This window comes from Athene cunicularia, assembly GCF_003259725.1.
Source record: "Athene cunicularia isolate RWA chromosome 26 unlocalized genomic scaffold, athCun1 chr26_part1, whole genome shotgun sequence".
Lineage (NCBI taxonomy): Eukaryota > Metazoa > Chordata > Aves > Strigiformes > Strigidae > Athene > Athene cunicularia.
In genome coordinates, this window is record NW_020799136.1 from 68,802 (window position 1) to 95,085 (window position 26,284).

Sequence of the window (26,284 nt, forward strand, 5' to 3'; positions counted from 1 at the left end):
GGGGGGGGGGAAGCAGACCGGGGAGGGGGGACGGAGCCCACCCACAGTCAGACGCCCCATGTTCAGGCTCTCTGGACTTGTACTTAGGGAGCAACGTAACATTCATCTTTACTCCTGCAAGAACCAAAGAGGAGAGGTGTGGGAGCAGGCGCTGATGGCCAGGGTCTCCTTCGGTGCAAATCGGAGCAGTTTTGGGACTGTTCTACTCTTTGCAAGTTGTTTGTGGCCCTCTTAGGGAGGTGCCAGGTTTGAGGACTCCCCGGCACACACGGGGCACTGGCTGTGCCTCTCCTGGGCTGATTTCTTCTGCTGCAAGGACTCCAAGGAGCTCGTTTCAGAGCTCCAGTGCTGGAGGAGCGGGGACATCCAGCTCAGGGAAATCCACACCAGCAAACCCCCAATCTCTTCTAAATTGTCTGAGAGTGGGAGGAATAAAAGAGAGTGAAAATTACACACACCCCCCACAAGCTTTTCCTGGGCAATCTCAGAATTTATTGAGACAACTCCTGTGGGATGCTACATCATGTCATCCAAGACTGGTGTATCGACTCTCTTTTCCTGCTGCTGCTGAGTGAAGAAATATGATAGCAGGAGGGATAATGAAGCAGACATGTTTTCTTCAAATCAAACCGATTCTCTCTTAAGATGGGATAAAAGGGTAAAGAACTTTCCCTTCGCGATATTTTTCTCAGTAATGTGTTTTGACAATTTAATTTAGAAGTCATAGAGTAGCGAAGACAAAGTCACCCGGTGGGTGGACATCGGAGAGTTCAGTTGCCTTTGTGATGAATTGGTGATAGTACAGAGATGACAAAACAACACAGGGGGACAAGAAGGAGGCTGGCAGCACTGTCGGCAGCACGCACAGGATAAATTGAACACTACACTTCATCCAGGAGCTTCAATAGTCCCAGGCATCCCGATATAATTTATGAATTGCAATTAGCATTTTATTATGGCTTGTGCTCGAGCTGCGTACCTATCACTTGAGTTCAGGTTTTGCAAGAGTTGCAGAGTGAAGTTTTTCTAAGTTTGAAGTACCTATTTATTTAAATTAAAGCAATAAAAATGCTCAGGAGGGTGCTTTCCTGGTTTTAGGCTGCAGAGGTTGAGAGTGTGCATTTCTTGCGGAGGCTTCTTGGGAAGTGCTGGCTCATGTGGCTCCAGCAGCACATGCTTGTGTTCGACAGCCTGTCCCGGGAGTGCCACAGACCCGGTGCAGGATCTCCAGCAGAGCAGCCAAGGGAAGCCCCAGGATCTGTCTGCGCTCAACAGCTCCAGTGTGTTCATCACGGCCCAGCTGGTGCCTCGCTGTACCGTGGAGGAGCCCCTGCGCTCTCCCAGTCTCTCAGCTGTCTCCATGTGTGGCTCCGAAGCCCTGTGGGAGCCCTGCTCTGATGCTCTGAAGCCAACGGGTCTTAAATTTATTTCTCTTTTTCCACGAGACATGGAAATGTCTGTCTCTTGCCCATTAGCATTTTCCCCAGTCAGACAGTGGAGGAGCAATCGCTTCTCCTGCTCCCCTCGCAACGCCCTTCTGCTTCCCCTTCCTCTGCAAAGAGAGGATCCTCTTAACAATCTTTCTAAAAAAAGACTGTCTGAAGTTGGAAGCTGGAAAAACTCCTGGGCGATATCGCTCAGGTTGGCATTGCCAGCACTGGACCAGGACCCGCAGCAGCCCAGGGCCGCGGGCGGGCAGGAGGGTGCCCAGCCGGGGCTGCCTCGCTCCCCCTGCAGCACCCCAGCACCTCCCTGCCCCATCCAGTTCCCCTGCAGCGACCACAGCCGATGCCCCAGTCCAGAAACAGACGGATCTGTTGTACAGTTTCACTCTGGAATCGCTCTGGAAGGCCCCTGACTGTGCTCCAAATGACTCTGTAGGTTGTTATAAATATACAAAGCTTTTTGTGGGGATATTCATGAAATTCTATCACCGCTTCCCCTGGCTGGTAATGGCCTTGTTTATGTATGGGCTGTGTACCTGGCTTTGCAGCCTCTCCAAACACAATTCTATTACCGTGTTTAACTGCTCTATCAGTGTAGTACTTAGCGCGCTCTGCTTTCCAGCACAGCTCCTTAATGGCCAGGGAAGGTATTAGGCACTGCAGTTTGTGAGTATTCAAAAGAAAGTTCAAATCTCACGATGTCTTTATTTTAAAATTCATGGAATTTCTAAGTACCAACCTCTAAGCCATGACCAAATAGTCGTTTCTTTCTTCAACAGCCTTTTATTTTCCCTTCTTTCCCCCCCTCCACCACTTAACTTGCTCTCACCAGCTGTGTGGGACCCGCAGCTCTCCAGTTGCCAGTCCCTGCTGGTCCCATTGCAGGGGCCCCCCATCGCCCTCCTGGTCCCCACCAGCTCTTTTCTCCCCGAAAGCAGCCACAGCACGGCTCTGCCCACAGGGACCAGGGAGGGCATTGCTATGGGGGCGCTGGGGGGGGGGTCACTTCAGGGCTCTGCAGGCGGTGTGGGGCAGGGGACCCCCAGTGCCCTCCCCGAGGAGTGCCAGGGTGGGCAGTGGCCAGGGGAGCAGAGACAGGGGGGAAAAGAGAATTAGAAATTGGGGAAGTGTTTAAAAGGATGTGACAGTACCTGTGTGGGATGGGCAGCAGAGCCAGGCCACTGGTGCTGCTGCTGGGGTGGGGAGCAGTGGTTTAAATCATCCTCCGAGTCCTTCGTTATAATCAGTATTTTGCTTTTTGGTACCACACGGATCCAGTTCACAGATTTCGTTCCTAAAAGAAGAAGAAAAACCTTTCAACTTCATATTTAAAGTCCCACTTCCCACACACACTGCCAGAGAACGATGAATACCCACGTCTTCCCGCCCCTCCCTTGTCCATCAGGTGCTGTTTTACCCGCGACCATCACCGCTGCGTCTGGGTGGCAGGAGGCAGCCGGGAGGATTTGCCTCCTTCTTTCCAGCCGATCGAGAGCATTTTCTAGTTTCCTTGTACGTTTTGGCAGAATGTCACAATTTAATTGTTGGAAACAAGAACAGGAAATATTAGCAGCACCGGCACAATAGGATTTTAATTTAGCTTCAGGATAGAAATGGGTCTCTAGCAGAGTGCCAGGCTCCAGGATTGCCTGTGAGTACGAGGAGCCTGGAGTTTGCCTAATAGTTTGCACAACCGGGGTAAATTCTGTAGGGATGTGAGGGACTTAATTGGGCTCACGCTTAAACAGCCTCGTAATGCGAGGCACACTGCGTGCTCTGAGCATTATTATTAAACAGCCCATTTCACTTTTTAATGATCATCTTGGATCACCGTAACAGTGATCAGCAAATAATCCTGGACAAATAAACATCTGTCTTCAGCATTTCCGCAGCTGGGGCTGCCGCTGGGCTCTGAGTCTGGCTGTGGGGGGGACACACAGCCGTGCCCCCAGCCTCACGGGAGCCTCACGTGCCTCCCCCTCCACCCGATGCCCTTTATCAGGCCGGGGGGCTCAGAGATCGGGGTCAGTCCTCAGCACCACGTGCCCCTTGGGACATCAGCGTCTGCCCCAAACGCCGCCGGGCTGCAGGCGCAGGAGGCGTGTCGCCGCCCGCCTTGACATTGAGGTAAAATATGGGGCATCACTAAATTATTCAGTTGGTGAGAGGGGCTCTCAGGATGGTGTGTTGCTCTTCTGCAGTGTAATTAATAGTCTTTAGATTAAATATGAAATCATTCCTAGTCATTAATAATTTAGCCGCAGCGTGGCGATCTTTAGAGAGCAGCAGCACTTCATATTCTCCTCAAGTATGTTGCCTGAAACGCTTTGGGGGAAGCCGGTCGCCCTTTCATCCATCTCAATTACAACTTGCTAGCTGCTCATTTCCTTCTTGAACATTGTTTTGTGAAGGTGTAAAACTCTTCCGCTCCTGCTTTTCTGAAGTTGGTGCTTAATAGCATCGGTGTGTCCTGGAAACGAGGGCCCAGTGCTCTACATCAGCAACGACCTGCTGCCGAGTCGGGGTGCGGACCTCCAGTGCTTCCCAAGGTGTCTGTGCTCCCACCCTGGCAGGTGCCGTAAGAATTTCTGGGGTGGATTTAGCTCAAATGCAGCTTCCACCATCCTCACCACGGGATGGACCAGCCATGGGCCCCGAGAGGGGTCTGAGCGTGCCGCTGGTCCTTGCCAATATCGCAGAGCGAGGGGGTGGGATGGAGAAGAGCTCCCCGTGGCCGAGGTGCCTGCACCGCCACCCCGCCGTGGCTTTTGCCATCGTGTCAGTGATCTTGGCCACGGCCAACCCACCAGCACCAGTCCCAGCTCTGCAGCACAATAATCAGGTCCCTGTAATTTCCAGAAAACAGGAGCTGACCCACGTCTCCTCCCTCTCCTCCAGCCCCCAGGCCCCACCACTGTGCTTTTTTAAGGGCAGCGCAGAGATGACGGTTTTTGCTAATGCTGACAACTACCATAATTTTGCTTTACGCCAGCACTAAAACTGGAGAAAAAAAATTCATGTCCTGGGACATCTGTGACACAGTCGCAGCTGATGGCGGATTTATGTGCAGCCCCGGTGGCTCCCAGCAAGAAAAGTACCCTGGTGCATGTGGGGAGTGTAACAGCCCCGCTCCTCTGCCCCCGAACCGGCTCCGACCCTGTCAGCGAAACGCCAGAAACCAGCCATCCCGCTGCAGCTCCTTCCCCGTGGGGCCAAACCCCTGCTTCACGTGAGCCCAAAGCAATCAGGGGGAAAGGGGGGGCAAAAAGCCCCATCCACACCCTTCTGCGACGCTGGTGGGCTCCCACTGGCGTGCTGTGCCGGTGCAGGGTGTGAGGATGCCCTGGGGAGAGCAGGGATGCTCCAAAGTAAGAACGAGCAGCAGTGTGGGCAGAAGCACGGCTAAATCCTCCCGCAGGCGGGCTCCCGCTCCCCGGCTCTGCTGCAAAATGCCACCCATAGCAGGAGGAACATTTTTTGGAACGCTGGAGTCCCAGGGTGCCAGGCTGGGGCTGTGCTGGCTGCTGGCAGCAGCCTCGGAGGGTCCCCGCCTTTCTCCGAGCGCCATAATTCTTGTTTCCAAACAGCAAACAAATGTTAGACAGCTGCTGCAGTAAAATTTGAAAATCAAAGCCAAGTCCCCCCGGGGGTGCCAGCAGTGGCTGGGGCGAGGAGGGGTGAAAGGGCAGGATGAGGCTGACCCCGGCACGGAGCAGGGAAATGCAGCCCCGGGCTCAGCAGGGTGAAGGCAGCAGCTCCGGGGGTTCCGGCAAGTCCCACGGCCCCCACAAATGTGTGTGGTAAATGTCACGTCTCCCAAGGAGCCCTAAATAACTGCGCGGCTGCCGTAACCTTTCTGGAGCCCTCCCGATTCACGTGTTAGCTGTTACAATAGGATAAACTTGTTTGCACACCTGGCTGTGTTTTAAATAGGTTTAATTCCTTTGTGCCTCTCCACAGCTTCCTCTGATGACTAAATGACTTGTCAGCTGTCGAAGGCTGAACGCTGCCGGCTTCAACTTGCCCCCGCACTGGTGTCTCCCCACCCCCCACCCCCCCCAACAGCATCCCCTGCACTTACACCATAGCTGGTCTGCTGGGCACCCAGGGCCTGAAGGAAGCTGCCTAAATACTCCTGGGGCACCGTCAGCAGGAACGTCCCCGTGTCCACGATGGCCTGGCATCCCTGGCTGCACCAGCCGGTCACTGTCTGTCCGATAGCAAACCTGGGAGGAGAATAGGAAGCAGAGTGTCACTTTAAGCACCTGCTGCCAACTAAACCTGTCCGGGATGCTCTGAAACACGATGCCTAACGCCTGCCTCGAGCCCACGCCTGCTGCAATAGCTGTAGCTTCATCTAGAGGACCCCTGTACCACCCTCCTTATGTGAGCTGCCCGGGTGGATCGTGCCCCTCGGGTACAAACACAACTCACTCATCAATGGCGACCTGCCAGTAAAGCTCCTGGGTCACCGGGGCCCACACAATGTCCCCAACGTAGAGCTGAGAGTCAACCCCTCCGAGAACGAGTTCTCCTCCGTATTCGTAGGTGGGTTGGCTGCAAAACCACAAGAGTTAGAGCAGCAGAGATCGGTAAATCGGTGAGATGCGCACGAGCTAGCAAGGGACAAATTCACAAGGAACCTGCACAGGGACAGGCAGGGGGATGCTGGTGCACATAGGATGTGCGGAGAGCCCCGGCAGGTTTTTACCGGGAGAAGTAGAAGCTGAAGATGGGCTCGGTGAGCTGGTTCTGCTGCAGCATGCCCTGCAGTGCAGTGGGCGTCCCTCCCACCGCCAGCGAGGGGTAGGCCATTCCCATGATCCCATCAAAATCGGCATAGTAGAAAGGCTGGGTTGGCTCGTTCTCACTGAGCCCAAACTCCTGGTTTGTGACCACGATGCTCTGGATCTGGAGGGAAAGGGGATGCCAGGTCAGCCTGCGTGCTTAGACAAACCCAAGCAGCCATCGGATGGGGTGAGTGATGCTCTGAAAGCCCAAAGAGCACACTGCAAGGTCGCAGCTGGTAAAAACATCACCAGACTGCTGGGAAAATTAGCAGGAATTAGGTTAAAATAAAGTAAAAACCCAGCTGGGTGACTGATGCTGGCAATAACCACTTTATATTGGTTCTGCCCGTGTCAGGCCCTGGTTTGTTCAAGTCTTGGCTACACAAGACGTGAGATCTGCCCTTAGGCTGTGCCCCAGGCTCCTTCCATCAGGGCACCCAGCCGGTGCTTGGGGACACAGCACCCAGGAAGACAAGGACAGTGCAGGGGGCACCCACCGTCAGCGTGTCGTAGCCCAGCACCACCGTGAGCGCGCCGCTGCCGTAGGAGAGCGTGTAGGTCTGGCCGTTGGAGGTGAAGGTGGAGGACTCGCTGGGATCAAACTTCGTGTGATTGACTGCATGAGAAAGAAGAAGACAAAGCCTCTGGGCACGCGCTCGCCCGGCTGCGGTGGGATTTCACCGTCGGTCGCTCTGCTGGGGTAACGCCTGGGAAAGCTGCTTCCCCGCAGGGACCAAGCCCTCAAGAGCAGAACGGGCTGTTCCTCTGCTTTGTGGTTATCTCTCAGGCATTTTGCATCCCAGTTTTGCCTGCAGCCCTCTCCAGGGACCAGCCGCTGTGATCACAACCACATCAGCCGCCCAGCGAGAGCAAAGCCAGCAGCAGTGAAATCCCCATCGCCCTCCCGCCGGCAGCGAGTTACGTCGGACGAGCTCTGCCAGGGAGCGGGACATCAGCTCCACCATTCACAGCTTTGCTCTTCCCTCTGCCCAGCCACGAAAGGTCAGGCACAACCATTGTGATTTCTGTGCTCCGGGGACACCCACAATGGCCGTAGTGACCTGGCCATCCTCATTAGGCAGGCACATAAAGCCAGGGGACTATTTCCCACACTGGTACCAAGGAGCAGCTATCCCAGAGCAGCGTGCCAGGGTCATTTTTGGTCTGGCATCACAATTTCTCCCAGGCGATGGGACCACGCTGTGCTGCTGGAGGGGCTCTGGGCCCCGTGGCTGCGGTACTCACGGCACGCCGGCGTCTGGCAGTAGGTGGAGGGCACCCACAGGTTGGAGGAGCCGGTGTCGAAGAGCACCAAGAAGTTTTGTGGGGGGGTCCCGATGCTGATCTCCCCGAAGTAAGAGGACTGCAGACAAGAAATGGGGTATCTCTGTTGGCCACAGGGCCAGGGACACACCAAGCTCTTGCCTCCCAGCCCTGCGCTGCCATCCCCGTCTTTGCAGGGCGTCGGGAATGCCAAGCTCACTCTTGCAAATAACAAAGGAGGCAGGAACAGACTGAGCTCTCACCCTGCTTTTGCTTCCCAGAGATGTAATATTAAATATTTATTTCACAGAATCATCTAGGTTAGAAAAGACCTCGAAGATCATCTAGTCCAGCCATTAGTTTGTTATGTCTTCTGTGACATACAGAAAAGCATCCCTTTTCGTGGCTGGGGGAAAACTTCTCTGAAGTCCAAATTAGAAGCTTAAAAAAGAGCAGGGAAAAAAACCCCAATCCTTCATTCCTGGAGGCTCAGGGGTGAAGAGATCATTCCGGCAGCTGGGAAGGAGGAGGGAAAGGGGAGCGTGGCGTACAGACAGGCGGGGAGAGGGGAGCCTGGGGGACTCACATCCAGGTGGTTGGTCATGGGCTCAGACACAACATAGTCGTCACTGAAGCGGTATTTCTTGACTGGATCATAACGAATCTTCTTCAAGTATTCATCCAGCACTCCAGCCTCCCTCATTTTCTCCCGTATAGACAAGGCTTTCTTCAGTTTGATTCTGCACAGAGGAAAAAAATAACAAAAAAAAAAAACAAACAACAAAACACAGCAGGAAATCAGGAGGAGATTTGGGCATTTTCAGATGATCAGTTCTCTGGGTTCCTTTGAACCATGACCCGCTGGGAGCTCTCTGCTCGGCTGCCTCGCACCTCCCCAGCGAGGGATGCCGCCTGGACTAGGCCCATGGTGATCTCTGGAGATGCAGGAGGCCAGAGTCAGCCCTGGCCAGGCTTGGTCTGCTCCCCTGGGGACACAGCACAGCCCACGCAGGTTACAGCTGCAGCCGGGCTCTGCTACCTGCTCTCTCCCCGCTCGCTCTGCCGCAGCGGCTGCTGCAGGACACCCACCTCACGAGTCCCTCCGAGAGCTGGAGGCACATCAGGGCCAGGACGAGCCACTTCATGGTTGCAGGATTGTCCACCGCTCCACGCACACCCTCCTGGAGACCGCAGCAGATGGGCTGAGCTGCCCAGACTCCCCAGCTTTATACCCAGCAGTGACCCTCCCTTTATCTGCTGACTTCCATTTTCCATTACGACCACGCACGCCTCCCAGCTTCAAGGGTTCCTTTGTATTTTGGCCCATGAGGATTTTGAGGAGTTTGTGCCCTTAACGGGGCGCTCAGGTGAGAATAGAGCAACACACACCTTCGATAGCAAGGTCAAAGTGTTGCCATCTGATAAGAGGCCAGCTCTTATCACAGCAGAGGGGAGTGACCCAAACATCACCGTGGTGAAGTGTTATCTGTGTTTGTCAAAACCTGTTCAAACCTTTGCCCAAAACAAAGGCACTGGCGGCCCTTGGTACAGGATGGAAACGCGTCAGACCTTTGTCTGCCGTTCTGCCACCCAGCCGCCCGCCCGCGGGGACCTCCTGCCATGGAGGAGGGGTGGCCGATGGTGTTGAGGCTTCTCCAGGGCACGGGGCGAAGGGCTGGAGCCGGCTGCTTTGTTCCTCATCCCAGGGGCTCGGTGAGCCCATGAGGTTTCTTCTCTTGTTTTCTTGTAGGTGGTTTCCAGTGTTGTCCTGCCTTCTGCTCTTCATCAGCCTCCCAGTCCTTCACTATCCTCTCCTCCACATACAGCTCATTTCCATGTATCATACACTTCACTCCTGCTTCTACTTTCATACTATTTTGGACAGAAATCACATATTTTCCTTTTTTGTTGTTGTTGTTGTTTATATTTTATTTTGTGATGCAACTTTCCATCCCGTGCTAAAAGGCAGGTGCTGAGCCTCCCTGCACAGGGGAGGTTTAACCCACCCGAGGATGAAACCCTCAGAGTCTAACCCACCCACCAGGTCCTCACACCAGCCCAGAAAGTCAGGGAATTCCTTCTTTTTCCTGTGAAATAACAGAGAACCAGAAACACAGGCCTCCCAAACTGCCAACACCACCAAACCAGACCAAAACATTTGGGGTTATAAACCCAAATATTTTCTAGCAAATGGACCAAAATGTTTTTGATCGTAACACAAATATTTTCTAGCAAACAGACCAAAACATTTTTAGTTATAATCTAAACATTTTCTAGCAAACGGACCAAAATGTTTTCAGTTATAACCTAAATATTTTCTAGGCCTCCTCCGGCCCAGCTTGCATCCCGGCTCTCCGCAGCGGGGGAATCTCACTCTCCATCTCCCGCCGACACCGCGGCGTCGCTATCACTGCGCTCATCCCGTGTCAACGCTCTGCACAGATTTTATTCCCTCGAGAGTGCCGGGGAGTGTGTGTCCTTTGCTGGATATTGAGACTATAATAAAGCAATTATCTTGTTTGCTAGCAGGATTGATAGAAAGATCAACTTATTAAGATTGGATAAAAAAGCAAATTCTGGCTGAAAGCAAAGAGTAGTTATCAAAACGTCAATATACCGAGTGTTATCTGCAGGTCCCCACGGGGAGTCAGCCTTGCCAAAAGACAAAGGAATAAGGTGCCCTCTACAGCGCACGCAAACACATTCTGCTTTTGGCACTTCTTGACCCAAAATTAGACAGCGCTTGTTTGCCGAGGCATTTAGTCTAACAGGAATCAAGGATTTATGGTTTTTAACATCAGAGATCCCATGTCCCTGCGTGGAGCAGCACGTCCCCGCGCTGCCCCAAGGCAGGATTCTCCTCGGGGCCAAGCTCTGGGCGTTTCTCCTCTTTTGCTTTCAGCCCACACGCAAACAGCTCCAGCCCAGGGAACTCCCCCTCTCCCAGGTGAGCACAATCCCCTTCGCACCCCATGGCCACCTCTGCCACCTTTCCGGGGATGAGCCGTGAGCAGCAGCGTCCTGGCCATCTGGAGGGCTTGAGCACTTTCCACACAAGCCAATAAATCCTATTAAACCAACAGTCGCTGCAGAGGTGGGCACCATCTCCCAAAAGCCAGTAGCTCGAGAGAGAGCAGTTCACAGGATTAGAAGTGGAATCTAAAGTGGGATCCAGCCTCCCCCATGACCCGTTTTACCTCTCCTGCCTGCAGACACCGCTCCCAGAGCCACCAGGGATAGAAAGCTTTTTAAAGACATTGCCATCACCGTGAATTTCTGAGTCTGCGGTAGGCTCTGCTTTACCCATGGCAAAACCACACAGAAGCGACTGGTCCCAACTCAGGACAATTTATCACCTCAGTTCCTGCACCTCTGTCCCAGACAAAAGCTATTTACCTCAACAAACAGTAGTGCAGAACTCAATAAACATGAATATGGGGACTGCCAGGAGCCTCCCCTGGTCATTAAAGCCTGTTGCTCTCACAAGCATCATGTCAGCTAAAACCCCTCCTGAAGGTGCTGAGTCCCATCCGAGTTAACACTCTCCCCCCCCCTTGATGATTTAAACAGTCTTGCTCTATGGGATTAATCTAAAACAGCTCATAGACACTTGGCCTGGAGCACAATTGCTCACTGCTTGAGTTCTCCAAGCAGGAAAAGCTGTTGGTGGGAGCTGCAATGACACGGCTACGTCCAGAGCAGCTGTGTTTATGAACTGCACACAACCACACGTATCCTTTCCTTGGTGCTGCACGAGCTGGTTTGAATGTTTTATTTCCAAAACAGAGGTTATAGCACACACGTGAACAGCTTCCATCCACGTTAAAATAAATAAATATTCCTCTCTTCCTACACAACCATGAGAACAGCTCCTGAAATATCAGGCTCTAGGTCTAACATTTCCCAAGCCAGGGCGAGGATCAGACGCTTCATGATGATCTCTTGTGGGCGGTTTCTGACGAGACCCTCCAGTCACCCTGCTCAGGCCCAGCCCCCCAAGCTGATGCTGGTGCTCTACGCCACCCCCTTATACACCCCAAAATACACCTCCCCGCAGCAGTACCTGAAGTTCAGAAATGCACCCAGCCCAAGAGATTTTCCCACAAGACTAAGCACTATCCTGAAAACTCCAAGTCAAATACTACTGGCAAATGCCACCCTATTTTCAACTTCTTTCCGACAGGGCTGTCAAAGTCTTCCTAGAAAGAGAAATGAAACATCTTTCCTTGTGTTTTGCTGGGATGGAACTAACAACATGGGTTTATCATCAGTGGTGTTATCTCCTCTGTATCCCTTCCAGTTCTTACCTCCAGCATTTTAGAAAGTCATGGAACGACCGTGAAGGAAAGAAACACGTGGGTTTGGGTTGGAAAGACCCGGCACGTGAAGGCACGCTCACTTAGGAGGGCACAGATGGCCCTATTAGCTGGTTTAGTCGATTCCTGCTGGGAAAGAGTTTTCTGGGGGAATTTTATAAGCCAAAGAATTAAACTGAGCATGTTACCGCATGATTAGCTCTCATCTGCTGGAGAGTTTGGGAAAACAAGCAAATCAACTCTCTGCACAGAGCGATGGTAGGGGAGCCATGGAAAAGCCCTGTGCCGGGAGCAGATCAGCCCAGCCAGGAGGAATGAAACTGCATATTGTTCAACATTGGCAAAAGCACCTCCTTCCCATCAGCTCCCAAATTCCACCACTCCAAACTGTGACCTTAAACTACCCATGGTGGAAACAGCACATCTTAAAGGGTAGGTACTCCAGAGACTGTGAATATTCTTGCTGTGTTCAACCTACACTCATAGCTCATCCATTTCCAAGGTGACTTCACGATTTCCTCCTGATGCTCCACTCAGTGGAAAACTGGTCTACATCCTCATGACCAACCTCCAGCGATGGCCCTGCCCTGCAGAAAGGCACCATGAAAGAGTCTGTGGCTTCAGAGCTTCAGCTCCTGTATCACACAGGCCACAGAGCCTCATCCAAACATTGTTGTGAGTCCAGCTTTCAGCTCAACAAGCAGCATGCGGAACAGTCCTTTAAAGATAACCCCGTGGGTCACCAGCCAGCAGAGAGGAAAAGGTGTCTGTCTCTGCATACATTTATTTTTTAAGCCTATCGCAGTGAGACTAGCCAGGTGAAACACAGCAATCATTGCTCCGGGTAGACAACATAAGGAGAGAGACGTTATTCCTTCGGGGAAGGGAGACCTGGGGGAAAAAAAAAAAAAAAAAAAAGGTTGCAAGAAATCCAGCTTGAATTGTGTGAGGACAACTGGTGATTGTTGGCCTGGCTTTCAATTTTACATAAAAAAATAAAGTTCACTTTGAAATGTGACAGTTGCCTCTTGGCACCACTAACAAAAGACAGGACCACCGGATAATCATCATATTCCATTTATTCTGTATACATTCGTAGTGCACGTTGACGTAAGACATGAGCGCTCCTCGGGTCACATAGCACTGCTTGTTGTTCTTCACCTGTAAGGTTACACCCGGATGCGATATAAAGAGGGACTGAATGGATATCCATAGAAATAACCTGAAGAAGCAATTACACAGCGAGATCAACCCCTCTAGTCAGAGCAACTGAATCCCCGGTGGCCAGAGCCCCGAAGCACCTTTGTTTTTCTGCCATATCAGAAATGTTCAGTATCAAAGACACCAGTACAAGTAACAACAAGGAGAATCGCATGGGAGGAGAGCTTGAGATAACACAGATGCATCTGGGCCTTTCAACTGTAAAAATCACATTCACTTACGGAAGAAAAACAAATTAGATCCCTTCTTTACAATTAGCCTTTTCCATACGCTGGCCTTTAATTGCCAACTTCAAAGCTCTCAGGTTTTCCACTAATGTATTCACCTTTGGTCCTGTTTGGTAACAGGAATCTAAACCTGTTCTGCTACCTGTATGCGGCATTTCAAGACAAGCCAAGTTTGGGGGAAAGACAAACTTCCCAGAAAGACTGATGGCAGCCCTCCCAGAAGCTGAATTTAGGCAAGGCGTTCATTAACGATCATTTGTTAATGATACTTCACAGTCAAGATACCACCCGAGAGGGCTGAGCAGCATCACACGGAGGGACAGAGGAAAGACTGGGAGAAAATGTCTGAGAGAACAGACAGGTGTAATACCAAGCCCTGGTTTGTTTTTTCTCTCAGTGAACAGCATGGTTTAGGTAATAAAGACGATAACACTTCAGTGACAACCAACATATTCAAGTCTCTCTGCAGAAATATTGATCTTTTAATCCTCACAATCCAGCCTCTCCTTTGCCATCCTGTAAGGCAGGTACAGCTCAGATATTCCAACCTCCTTCCCTGGGGAAAAAGCAGGCTCATAAAATGGGTTAAGAGAAAAAGCAAATCAAAAAACCCTCCCACGATAAAAGACAACTGAGTACTTGGAGAAGCTATATTCTGACCAACAGGTTCTTGGGAAGGGTAAAAGATCTATTTATGCATTCACCAGGGAAGAAATATCAGGGGAAAAATTCCAATTGATTAACTCAAAACTCAAACAAGAACCACTTAAAAAGGTTAAGACAGTCAAATCCTCTCTGCAGAGCACATGGCTGCTTACCAAGCCATCCCTTCAATCTCACCAGCAGAGGAAGGAGACCAGCAAAGACAGGACACAGTCCCCAGCGGGGGCTACACAAACCTGCTCTGCAGCCAAGAACGTAACCCAACAGCTACGCTCATGCTGCCACGTCTTAGCCATTACCCAAGCTCAGTTCACTTGGCTGCCTAAACTTTTTTTTCTGAACTAAAGTCTCAGCAAACACAATAGTTGACTGAACACAGCTCGTTTTTCCAAGTTACCAATTCACAGACAAAACATGGAGGCAAACCCTCTGCCTTGCAGAAGCAAGCTTGGGAGAGGAAGAGATCTCCCAGCTTCAACTCAGCTTCGGGGACTAAGTCCAGGGCAGGTTTCAGATGTACCCGTGCTCGATCGTTTCCTCCTGGTCACCCGTGTGGCATCAGCTGGATGCACAGAGCCTCGGATGAATCCTTCTTAACTCAAAACCAGATTTACGGGTGGAGCCACAAAGGGTGAGGTATCCCATCCGTTGGGAAAGTCCAGCAAACTTGCATGTAAGGCTCAAAGCAAAATCTGCAAGATCCATTTTTATAAGGAGCCATAAAGATACAACATACTGCATAAACATGATTTCAACCAAAAGAAAACAGTAACAAGGAAAGACTCCAGGGAGTTACCAGAAGGGATCCCTCCTGCCTATCACCCAGATCAAAGAACTGAAGGAATGGGAAAATGCCAACTCAGATGTCCTCATCTTTCATCCCGGTCCTGGCTTCTCCTCCAAAACCATTTCAAGAGCGGCCACTAGAGGAAGCTGCAACACTGGCGAGCACTGCTCGGGCTCTAAATCGGGGGAGAAATCTGAAATAGTGATGCTTCTGCTCCTGGTGCTCCGGGAACCGCTGACTCAGTGTTCAAACACGACTCTGATCTTTCCTTGCACCTTCACACCACCCACAAAATTGAATATTAAGAAGTTCTCAAAGGGTTCTGGCTACTTAACGTGTACATCGCTCTCGTGAAGTTTTTCAAAAAAGAAAAAAAAAAAAAATAGTGAGAAAATCACTGGGACGTGAACCCGATGTGCCCCCTGAAAGCCATAAACGAGAACTGATTTCCTGGCTGCCTGCACGGCGTTTCCCATTTAATTGCTTAAACATTAAACAAACTCACTGCAAACAATGAGCTGTGACCGGCTTTTCATTGCTGAAACTTTCCGGGGAGTTTGCAATACTGCTCGAGCAAAGCCTGCTGAGCCAGCACTGCTGCTCCCCAGCCCAGGGCCGCCAGGGAGGACACAACGGGACGGAAAGCGGAGAACGGCGCAGCAAGGCACCCGACGGATCACTGCAGGCTGGGAGCAGCAGATGCAGCCAACATTTGCTCTATGTTTTCTCATCTTTAAGGTCAAGGAAATTCTTCTCCTTCTTGAACAAGTGCAGCACCTCCGCTGTGGATGGGATAAGGGATGCCAGCAGTGAACAGCGATAATGTATTTGCTGCGTGAGCACACGGCTATCGCGCAGCGGTCTCCTCGTCACTCCTGCTTTCGGTGTCCTTGGGAGGGAGGGAGGGAGGGGAGCATCAGATTTGCTGAAGAGGAAAGGGAGGCACGAGTCAAACAACGCAGTTTGTCTGGAGGACATGAAAGTCGGCAGTTCAAAAGGTCAAAGCCAGCTTTCCCAAAGCAAAGCTAATTTAGAGTCGCCTAAACGAGATGGCAGCCGGGGCTCGCTAGGAGCCCAGCCTTCGTGAGGAGCCTCATCCCTGGAGCTCACAATATCCACAGACCCTCACACCAGCCTCATCCCATCCATCCGAGACACGCAGCCAGGCTGGTGGCCACAGGAAGCACCCAAGCAGTAGCCACAGGCCTCACCTGGTTCCTCCCAAGACACCCAACAGCATCTTCCCTTGCGCTTAAACCAACCTGCAAACCTCCCGCACCGGGTGGGAAAGGGTCCTCACCTCTTCCCTCAAGTAAATGTAAAATATTACATCCTTTTTTTTCCCTTTCTAGGGGAAAGAGGGGAATAAGTATTTTGCATTTCTCAGCTCGGGCAGTGGACAGGCAGGTTCACACTGGGGCTCCCAGAGCATTGCCCTGTTCTGCCCCAGAGGGTGACACTCAGAGCTTAGAAACTCTTCATTTAAGTAGCTTATTTAAAGCTTAATGCAGTTAACTTTTATATATATATATATATATATATATATATATATTTATATATATATATAAATAAATATAAATAAAAACTATTTCTTCTCACACATCCCTAAATGAACTCTAGATTTAGGGGGATATATTACTTGTCATTTTTCTTTTCTTTCCGTCAAATAAAGTCATTTGCTATACATATAAAAATATATTACTTGGGTTTCCTTTCAGCTATAGACCACACAAGGGTTGAGATGGAGAAAAGAATGGAAAACAAGCACAAGGACTTCCCTCCCCCCCAAAAAAAACCAAAGAAAAAACAGTGAGTTGAAGCATGTGGTACACTTAGAATTTACAGTGCAACAGCAAGCCAAGAAATCCATGTTCTGCCAGCACAAGCGTGGCATTACTCATACTTTTATCACTTTTTCTGAACTGCATGGCATGTGTCCTTGCTCCCCAAAGGGTCACATTTCAATGTGACATTACAGCACCAAACCCAAAAAGGCTGAACTTCAAAAATCTGGAAATGACGTTTCTGGCCCTCAGAAGCAGGTTGGAGGGGACAGTGGGGTTCTCTCCTCTTTCACACCGGCGGCTCAGACTTCAACATCGGAAAACATTAGGGACAAGGAGAACACAGCAAGGCTTGGTGACATCTCTGCTGGCAGCAGGACACCCTGCAGAGCGCTGGAGCTTTCAACTCCTATCTCAGGGAGGAAGGTGAAGGATAAACAGCAGGAAGGTGGGACTCCAGAGCAGCCCAGAGCACTTCTGTCTCTGTATAACGGCAACGAGTAATCCAGGGAGGGGTTAAGCTGCAGCGTGTCACCATGCAGAGAGGGGAGATGGAACATCCTGCAACGGGAGAGGAGCAGAAACCCTACACAGGACCTCACACAAAGGCCTCACAGCTCAGCTTAGACTCAACCCTGATATCAAGAGAAAAATCCATATCAAAGGCCACAAATTTACCCGAGAGCTGAAATTTAGCCCTTCCAAGTCTGTAGTTGTAGGAAACAAACTGCACATTCACTCAAAACACTAATTCAAGTATTTCTCATGGACCCAGCCAGGCACGTGGGTGTAGGCAACGACTTTGATACAACTCCAAGCTCGGCTGCCTGGCAGCTCCGCTCGCACTCCCACGTCTCCTGCACCATTTCCCACCCACCCTGTGACAGTCAATCCCAGTTAAAATTTTTTTTGATTCACAGCTGCTCTTTTTCCCAACTGCAGCTCAGCCAAGCCACCAACCTCTTCTGAGACCTGTCCCCCCAGAGAGAGGATGTGGGCCACAGCGAGTACGTGTTTCATACTGGCACCGGTTTTGGCAATTACAACTGGGATGTAAAAGAACATTTAATAAATAAATAAGTAAACAAATAAATAAAATCGACAACACTTCTGAACAGCCACCAAAAAGAGCCCCTAAAAATCAAAACAGGATACGGTACAATTGAAGTTTTCTGTAGCAAACCTCCAATCTCTCTCATAGTTGCGGTCTTTGCCTCCTCTTTTAAAACAGGGTCTCTTGGGGAAATCAGGTTTATGTGATCACAGTGTCTGTGCCCATGGCTGTCTGTCCTCCTCTATTAATTTCTAGAGTTGCCCAATTTAAAATGAAGCTGAGGAAGGGACAGAAGTATAAAAAGCTTCCACGAGTTTCAAGAAAATGGGAGAAAGGAACGAGCTGAGGGGGAAAAGACCGCAGCACGAGTTCCCCAGTCCTCAGGGATCAGCAAAAGGCCAAGGCAAAACCCAGCTTTGGAGCGGCCCAGCTGCAGAGCTCGCCTGGAGTCGCAAGGCAGGAAAGCCATGGGAAACAGGCTGGATTTGCAGTGGAGCTCCTAAAGCAACTCGCTTTTCGAAACACACCTCCACCACGCTACTGCCCTGCCCCTGCGGGCAGGCTGCTGGCACAGCTCAGGGACCCGCCAGGCAACAGGAGAGCTAACCTGACCCGAGGCGGTACCCACGCAGGGCCGGTGCTGTTACTGGCACCTTCCGCCCCTCTCACCAGAAATTCAACCCTCAAACAGCAAATCAAATATCCCACAAGGCTTTAAAAACAAACTACACGGGCGAGACAGAGAGAGGGGAAGACAGACAGACAGACTAGCCTTAACAACAGCTGTAGGAGCCATCCCATGACACCAGGTAATGGGGTAAGGGGGGAAGCAGAAGGCAATGGCAAATGGAAGTCACACCGGGCAACACGCTGAAGGGCAGGCACCAAAGCCACGACACAGGGCTTGCTCTTGGCCTTCCCCCTCACAGAGGCAGGTCAGTGCTGTTATGTCGAGTTTTCCGCGAAGTCCCATCATCTCTCGGCAGGGCCCTTTGCAAACTGGACATGGCCGCTGTCTTTTTTAGGTCAATGACCGCGTAGGAGTCCGTCCGGCGGGCTTCGTGGGTGGCAGGAGGGGGGACACGGGGGACGGGTGGGTTCTGATGGCCCTTGCACGGCTCAGCCTCCAGCTCCACCTGGATATAGTTGAGTTGCCGCGGCTGCTCTGGACAGGGCCGGGGGAAGTCGAAGCTGAAGACGCTGGGCACGCAGCTGCGCCGGGGCTTTGGCAGGAAGCCACCACGCCGCTGGCCGCTGCCCCCATGCAGCGCCGCGTTCTCCGAGTTCATGTAATTCTGCAGGGGATCTTCTTCACCAGCCTCGGAGTAGCCGTTGGGGGAAGGCGTCAGCGCATCCCCAGCGCCCGCATCCTCCTGGCCCCGCCGGAGCGGCTGGCACTCCCACACCGGGGGCAAGGAGGGCAAGTTCTCATAGTGCAGCAAGGCCGTTCTGCGATGAGAGCAGCCGGGTAAGCCCGTGTCCTCCCGGGTGAGTTTCAAGCGCCCGCCTCGGCAGAGAGAGGAGGTGCTGGGGGGCAGCAAGCCGTTGACATTCTCGTAGACGCACTGGGGCGAAGGGCACTCCTCCTCACACTCGTTGTTGTTGTTGTTGGGGGGGCAGAAGGGCGTCCTGCACTCCCGCTGGTGCCGACAGACGCGTCTGTAGTTGGACGTGGGACCTAACACGAATTTAACCTCCCCTGGCTGCAGAAAGACCTGGGGGTTGCGGCCTTCGAGGGAGCAGCTGTGGTTCCTATGGGGGAAAGCAGGGTGGACTTCAGGCAAGGAGTGCATACAATGCCGGCCCCTCAGCTCCTGATCACCACTGGCCGTGTTGACGTAGGTGTGGGACTGCAAGAAGAGAAGCAGAGGGACAGTGAAAGAAGAAGGGAAGAGACAAGAGCAAAGCAGCTGACAGCAGCCAAGAAACCAACAGGAATGGAAAATTTTTCGGTGGCTGATGAAGCAGGAGGAGATGAAAGAATTTCCAAAGTCGAAAAGATTTCAGGAAGCAAAACACAAAAGTCATTTCTGGATTTGTGGGCTGAAGGAGAGACAAAAAGGAGTCCAACCACAGAAGATACACATCATCTATTTCATGCTCGATGCATACGGCACAGAACAAAAAGCAAAGCCACTCACAATTTCCTTGAGCGGCTTACACTGGTGATACTGCAGCACTCACACCTACCTAGACCTCTCTGATCATGGTTGAGACAAGCTGGATTTTGTAGGGAAAAATCTGAAATTCTAAAACTGCGAACAAAGAGCTGAACATCAAAAATAAAAAGAGTTTGAACTTGGGTCTGTATCTACACATCAGTTTAGGAGTTGTAGCAATTGCTGACAGGTAAGGCAACGTGACTTGGGCTCACAAGCCAAGTGCTGCTGTTAAATAATTGCCACACAAACACTCGCAGATCAAGGAAGCCAACTCAGCCTCGATACAGCATCTGTTCTAGTGAAGTGTCGAGAGAGAGGAAGTCTACAAGAGCAAAGTGAAGCAAGAGAGAAAAAAAGGATGACAAGGTATGAGGATCCCCTGAGCTTTGCTGGAGTAAGAGCAGCTGAGAATTGCACAGGACTGCTAGCAAAACAAGCTGCTTGTGCATTGCTTGGAAACAGCAGAATTTAGGACAGCCAGGTTTACCTGCTCCTCGGGCCCAATAAGGGCATGAGTAGAGTCTTCACCCACAGAGGAATGTCTCAGGCTGCTCACGGAGGGGTGGCGGGCTGCGGAGTATGATAGGGTTTCACCAGGGAAGCTGTGAAATCCATTGGGAAATCCTGGGACAGTGTACCCCAGACCTGGGAGAGAATCAAGACAGAGAAGTATTAGAGCAATGGTTTGGTACAAAATAGACTTGACTTAATTTTCACAGTAAGCTGGCCTCTTAACCGCACCCTGTGAGTCAGAATCAGCCCGTCTGGGGAAGATTCCCTACGACAAAGTACCTAGTATAGACACAAGGGCTAGGCCCTTAAATTTATTTAAGTCACTCCTAACAGAGACAGGAATTGAGCAAATCCGAATTCTTCCCAATATGGTTTCCTCTAGGAGCTGCCTGATCCTTGTAGGTGCCACTTAAAAAAAGGCCACTTGGCAGCAGTCCAGATGGAAACCAACTGAAGGGTGACAAGTCGGTTGACTATTTGAAGGGCTTTTTGTTGCTGTTTCCTTGGAAACAAAATACCACATCACAGACAAGTGGGGCTTTAAAATAAACATGCTGCACGGGGCACATGCGGACATCAAGACACGGGTCAGCAGTGAGGCAGCAGCACACGGGAAAGATCCACGGGCTGCAAAGGGCAGTTTCACACGGGCAATTCACGCAGACATCTCTGTGTTCCCCCCTCGTCTCCCTGGGCAATGAAGGAGACTTACTGTTGGGTGCCTGGGGGGTCCGGGAGAGCTCCCGCTCTGTGGGGTGACTGTTCCTGGTGATGACAACAGGCTCTTCCACTACGTTGATACTGTTACACTGCATCAGGTCCTGAAGCAGATTAAAGATCTCTTCTGCTCTGGAACACTTGAAGGCAAAAATCCCTGCCCAGTGACAAAGAGGAGGGTCAGAAAAGCAAGAGAGCAATCCTGCTTTAACAAGACTATATATAATTCCCGGCTCTAAACAAATGGGCAATTCTGATTTCTTTTACTGTTTTTAACACAATCAACCCCTGCAACCCACAGCCACAGGAAAACAACCACAAACTCGGCAGATTATTGCATCAACAAAAATACAATGCCATGACTGCCACCTGACCAAATGGTGCATTATTACAAGAAAAACAGCAAGGACCCCAGTTATCTCACGACGATCAACCCCACATGAGCAGAGGTGTGAGAGGGACAAGCTAACCAGGCTCGTTTCATCTCTAATCTATTTTAACTTGGCACCTTGTCCAATTCTCATCACCAGGGAAAAGTCTATCCAGTGGCTACTGGAAGCTGAACTGGGCCCTGTGAAGTGTGCACATTAGGGAGGGACAAGAACGTCACATTTCAAAAATAAATGTACGGAATTTAACGGTGTCTCCCCAGAGGAGCAGCCCAAACCAGAGCGGGTGTGCGCAGAGCTAACCAATCCCAAGCTGGCACGCACACACACACACAAAAACCATAGCAACGAGAACAGCATGGCAACAACAGCTGCTACCCCAAAGAAAAAAAGGTTTATAAAAATTCTGGCCCAAAAAAACAGCTCTATCTGCCTTATAGAAGGTGAGGAGCAGCATCAGGAAGGAGTCCTCCGAATAAAATGAACTAAGCAGAATAAAATCCTACAAGGAAGGGGGAAAAAAACTCATCAAAACACAACACCATCCCTCTCATTTCCCTCTGCTTTAAGACTGGTGAGTAAGTATGTGCCTGCTAAAATTTTTGTGATGTATGAAGAGCAGGCAGCTCTGCTTTATCACCACTACCTGGACCTAAACGAAACCAAACCACACACAGGGCAGAATTTTAATCACTGATCTACATCCTGCAAAAAGCAAAACAGAAACTGAAGACAAGCAATTCCCATCGCTGGCAACTGATAAGCACATGACTCCAGGAGAGGCAACCCCCCCTCATATAAATATTAAAAAGGAGCATACAGTGCTACAGATTTGTGCAGTGCTTTACACAGACACTGAACAGTCAGGCGGAGTCCTTTTGGGTAAGGAGGAGTTTACAAACACATTAATAGAATGAGGAAACAAACTTTTTTTTTTTTTTTCCCCCCCCCCGGGGATGCAGATGCCAAGAAAATGTTCAGCTCTTTAAAAGCAAGAGAGAGACTGGTAAAGGAACTAACAGGCATCATTGTAAAATTGGAGTCTATTCCCAGCACTGCTGATGACTTGGCATGTACTCCTGGGTGACTCACTTCCCTTTGCTGTGCACAGCATCCCCATGCATAAAATCAGTAAAACTCCTTTCCCTCTACGTTACGAAGTGTTGCCAGACACAAAACGCAAAGCATTAAGTAGAATTAGCACTAACCAAGGCAGAGAGAAAACCAAAATGAGCTCAACTATTGGTACTGACGTGCATTTGGCAGCTCTGTGGGATAAGCAAACCCTAAGAGGGACCTGCAGAAAGGTGCAGGTGATGCCCTTTCGCTTCATCCCCAGAGTTAAAAGACGCTTAACAAAGCTTCAGTTTTGCAAAAAGCACTTTCTAGCTCCTCAGGAAAGAAGTCCAACCCCTCCTACCACATCTGTGCATCGTTTGGTACCGAAGCACAGAGCTGACAGAGTAATGAACATCCTCTCTGACATTAAATCCACCCCGTCCAACGCTCGAGCCTGCTTCACCAATTACCTCATGAGCACCACCGCCCCAGCAAAATGAGACCATTTGATTTATGCCCAGGTCCTGAGCCACGATGTTGTTTTCATTAGCGTTTTAATCAGGAGTATTAACTGTATGTGCACGCACACTCCGGTATTCTGGGCCAACAGAGGCTGCAAAAGCAGCTGTTGATTCATTAGATGCAGGAATTTGGGAAGACGAAAGCATCAGCTCAGCCCGGCTGCCTGGGAACAGAAACCTCAGTGCTGCTTCCCCCACACTCACCCTGCCCCGTCTGGCAGCGCCGGCCGCTCTCGAAGGAGAAGAGGTTGGAGTCGTAGCCGTAGCGGCGCAGGCAGAGGTAGGGCCACCTGACAGCATCTCGCTTGTGAGTGTGCAAGATGAGCTCCGTCTGTGTCAGCTCCATAATCCCAGATCCCAGCTCGTTACCTTCATCGTCCACGTTCGTTACCTGCCGAGGGCACAGAGCTCACGTCAGGAAACTCAGGGCACTGGTATCAAAAAGCCCACCCAGGCAGATACTGGGATTCCCGTGGATTCCCCCTTCATGTACTGAGATGCCTTTTTCTCAGCCGAGAGCATGAATTCATTGCTGGCAGAAGGCGCCAACCCGGCAGCCCTGGAGACACTGCGCTTGGCAGTTCAGCTGATGTGTCTCAGCACAGACACTGGAACACAGCCCTGAGCAATAAAAGGTTTCTCTCCAGTTCCCCATTTCCTTGCTCAGTGCAGAGGCAATTTCTACTGCAAATACAAACATATTTGCAGCAGAGGTTGCTTAAGGAAAGGAAAAAAACCCACAAAACCAAACAAACCAAAACAGTAACGCATTTGCAAATCTTATCAAGGGAAAAACTTCTCTGCAAGAGCAGAGCTTTTCTTTCCTTTCATGCTTGGATTCCAACCCATGCTGGGCTTTGCTAGCAGTCAGTGCTGTCACAGACTCTCTGATGGGAATAAAGACACAACACTGACCTTAAATTTGGTGGGATGGTTGTCTGGGATGCTGTCTCTGCACAGACAACTGCAGCAGCTCCCCATGACGTCAGCAGAAGAGGTAATCCCTGGGGAGAGGACACAAAACATATTTTCAAACCAGCTCCTCCTGCCCTCTCCAAACACACAGCACTGTATCCTCCCTGACCCCCCCACACATGGCCCAGTGGGTTTGGATCTCAAACTCTTTGACACGTTGCTCAATTAATGGCCACCGTACAATGTGAGGCTAATTAAAAATAACAGCTTTCTTACCATTAGGCAAGTGTTGGATTTTTTTTGGAGGCGTGAGAAGAAATTCCCACTACTGTCCCTCTATCTCCTTCGGGACTTCATGGTAACCAGGTGTCAGAGTCACCTAAAACACAAGGGAAAGTGTCCCATCTTCCACCTGACAAGGCAAAAACAATTAAACAAATTAAAAACCAGAGAAGATTAAAAAGCAGGGGGTGGGAGGTTGTGACTGAAGCTCCCTTCAAATATCAGAAGGAAGGCAGGAGCACTTTTTTTTTTTTTTAATTAACTACTTGCTTTTATATGAATATAGAAAATAATTCCGCACAGACCACTCCTGTAATTTCTGAACATATACACAGTCTGCAGCTGAAAAAAACCCTAAAAATTAGGGATATTTTACTTCTTGGCTTTGGGATCCTACACAGGAGTGTAGTTTATCAGAGCTACCATAGTGCAAACAAAACACAAGAGTAATACTGAATGGCTGGGGGTGGTGAGGGTAGAAGGAATCACACACATCTGCTGCTGAAGAATGTGAAGGGACCTTCACCCAGCAGCAGGTCCTTAAGGGTCAGAGAACCAGCAGCCTTAAAAGCAAGGGAAGACAAGAGCTGTCCTACTTTGGACTATGAAAAGTAACAAATGCCAGAAAACACGAAAATTCCACTATCTGACAACAGTCAGCAAGCACAACTATCAAGCAGGCGGGAGTTGAATGTGCTAGTAGTGAGAAATACTACTGCAAACTCAAAGGACTCCGCATGCACTCTAGGGCAGGGGATTCAGCAGCAGATAACACAAGAGGATGCCATGTTTTAGTTGGCGAGAACAGCTAACGATGTCTCCATCTGAGGTGTGAGACAATAAAGCCATATGGGTAACCAGCCTGGCACTATAGCAGTAAATAAAATGAAAAGGCTATTGGAAACCTCTCACTCTGCCATGCCAGAATCTGCCTCACCAGTCACTCCAAATTAAACAGTGAATCACGGAGTCGCATCTCTGTGCAAAACCACGTTGCCCTCAAACTCCCTCACGGCACAGAGCGCAGCCAACGGGAAGAGCTGGCGGTGAGCTGACCAAGGAGTCCCATTTCATTTTTTACATCAAAACAAACATAAATCATCTTCCAACACAACCCCCTGCCTTAGCTGTGGCACCTGAAGAATTCCCTACCATGTCCTAACCCTGCAAAGCCCCCCAGAAGAGGAATGATTCCTTCTGAGCAAGCTGAAGGAGCTCGGGCACGAATCGAGCCAGCTGCCACCTCCATATACCTGTCACCCCTAACAGTAATAATGCCACAGGCTCCCCGTTCAACATTGCTGCTCAAGCCATCCTATTTGTTTTTCTAGACTCCATGTGGATTTACACCGTGCTGACCTTACCAGGTTTGATCAATAATTTAGCAACAGATCCCTCTCTGCTTCATCTAATCTGGTCACTAGGGGCCTTGTCCTCTACAGTCTCTGCATTCCCACTCCCATCTCATCAATTCTCTCAGTAAAAAAAAAAAAAAAAAAAAAAAAAAGAAAAAAAATCCTGTAGGAAACACGTTACCTTTGCCCCCTCTTTCTTCTTTATTCCTTTCTCTCTCTGGTGTTCCCTCCACCCGCATCTGTCTAACCTGCAAGGGGGTTAGAAAGAAGTGCTGTTACCTATCCTGAACAGTTATTAGGGTCAGAACTGAACAAACAAGAAAAGAAAACACTGTGAAATCCCTGAACACTCCCTCAGAGCTTCCCGCTACTCCTCGCTGTTGAATATTTTAGTGGCATCCCTTTCATGCAGACACCGAGACTCTCCAGTCTCTTGCTCTGCGCTTTCGACACGCACCTTTCCGACGGCCCTTGGCCAGTTCAGAGCCTTAACCAGTTGAACCAGACACTCGAACTCGAACCCCTGCGAGCAAACCAGCAACCCCATCCTCCCAGGACCCAAACCCAAACCCTCCTCAAAGCTTGGCAGCCCCCCTTGGCCCTGTTTCCAGACCGCAGCTCCCCCCTCCCAGCCGGGTCCAGCGCTCTCCTCCCAAACCCTCTGCTCCTACAGCGGCTCCGTCCTTACCCCCAGGCCTCCAGAACCGCCCCCCCCTCCAGCCTTTGCCCTCCTCCAAGCAATTCTTTTAAACCTGAGACTGTAGAAGAGGGTCCACCTAACCCCAAAGGGCAAGGGCACCCCGGGACGCCCCGTGAGGGCC

General features: G+C 50.6%; 2 protein-coding genes across 2 annotated transcripts in view; both read right to left on the reverse strand.

Moving 5' to 3' along the window:
• The window catches only part of LOC113488821 (gastricsin-like), a 10,582-nt gene extending 883 nt beyond the window's left edge, over positions 1–9,699 (reverse strand). Inside the window, exons 1-7 of the mRNA XM_026864167.1 lie at positions 8,588–9,699; positions 8,085–8,238; positions 7,481–7,598; positions 6,733–6,851; positions 6,157–6,356; positions 5,880–6,002; positions 5,527–5,671 (exon numbers count right to left, since the gene is read on the reverse strand). Coding sequence (XP_026719968.1) covers positions 5,527–5,671; positions 5,880–6,002; positions 6,157–6,356; positions 6,733–6,851; positions 7,481–7,598; positions 8,085–8,238; positions 8,588–8,643 — 915 coding nt within the window. The 5' untranslated portion in view covers positions 8,644–9,699. The remainder of the gene's footprint in view (positions 1–5,526; positions 5,672–5,879; positions 6,003–6,156; positions 6,357–6,732; positions 6,852–7,480; positions 7,599–8,084; positions 8,239–8,587) is intronic.
• Positions 9,700–16,314: 6,615 nt separating this feature from the next.
• On the reverse strand, positions 16,315–25,735 carry FRS3 (fibroblast growth factor receptor substrate 3). Its single transcript, XM_026864164.1, has 7 exons — positions 25,645–25,735; positions 24,103–24,238; positions 23,827–23,915; positions 23,116–23,302; positions 20,938–21,099; positions 20,200–20,357; positions 16,315–19,400 (listed from the first exon to the last, which is right to left on the reverse strand). Exons 3-7 carry the CDS (start codon positions 23,890–23,892, stop codon positions 18,474–18,476), a joined length of 1,500 nt encoding a protein of 499 aa, XP_026719965.1. The 5' UTR covers positions 23,893–23,915; positions 24,103–24,238; positions 25,645–25,735; the 3' UTR covers positions 16,315–18,473.
• Between the last annotated feature and the right edge of the window lie 549 nt (positions 25,736–26,284).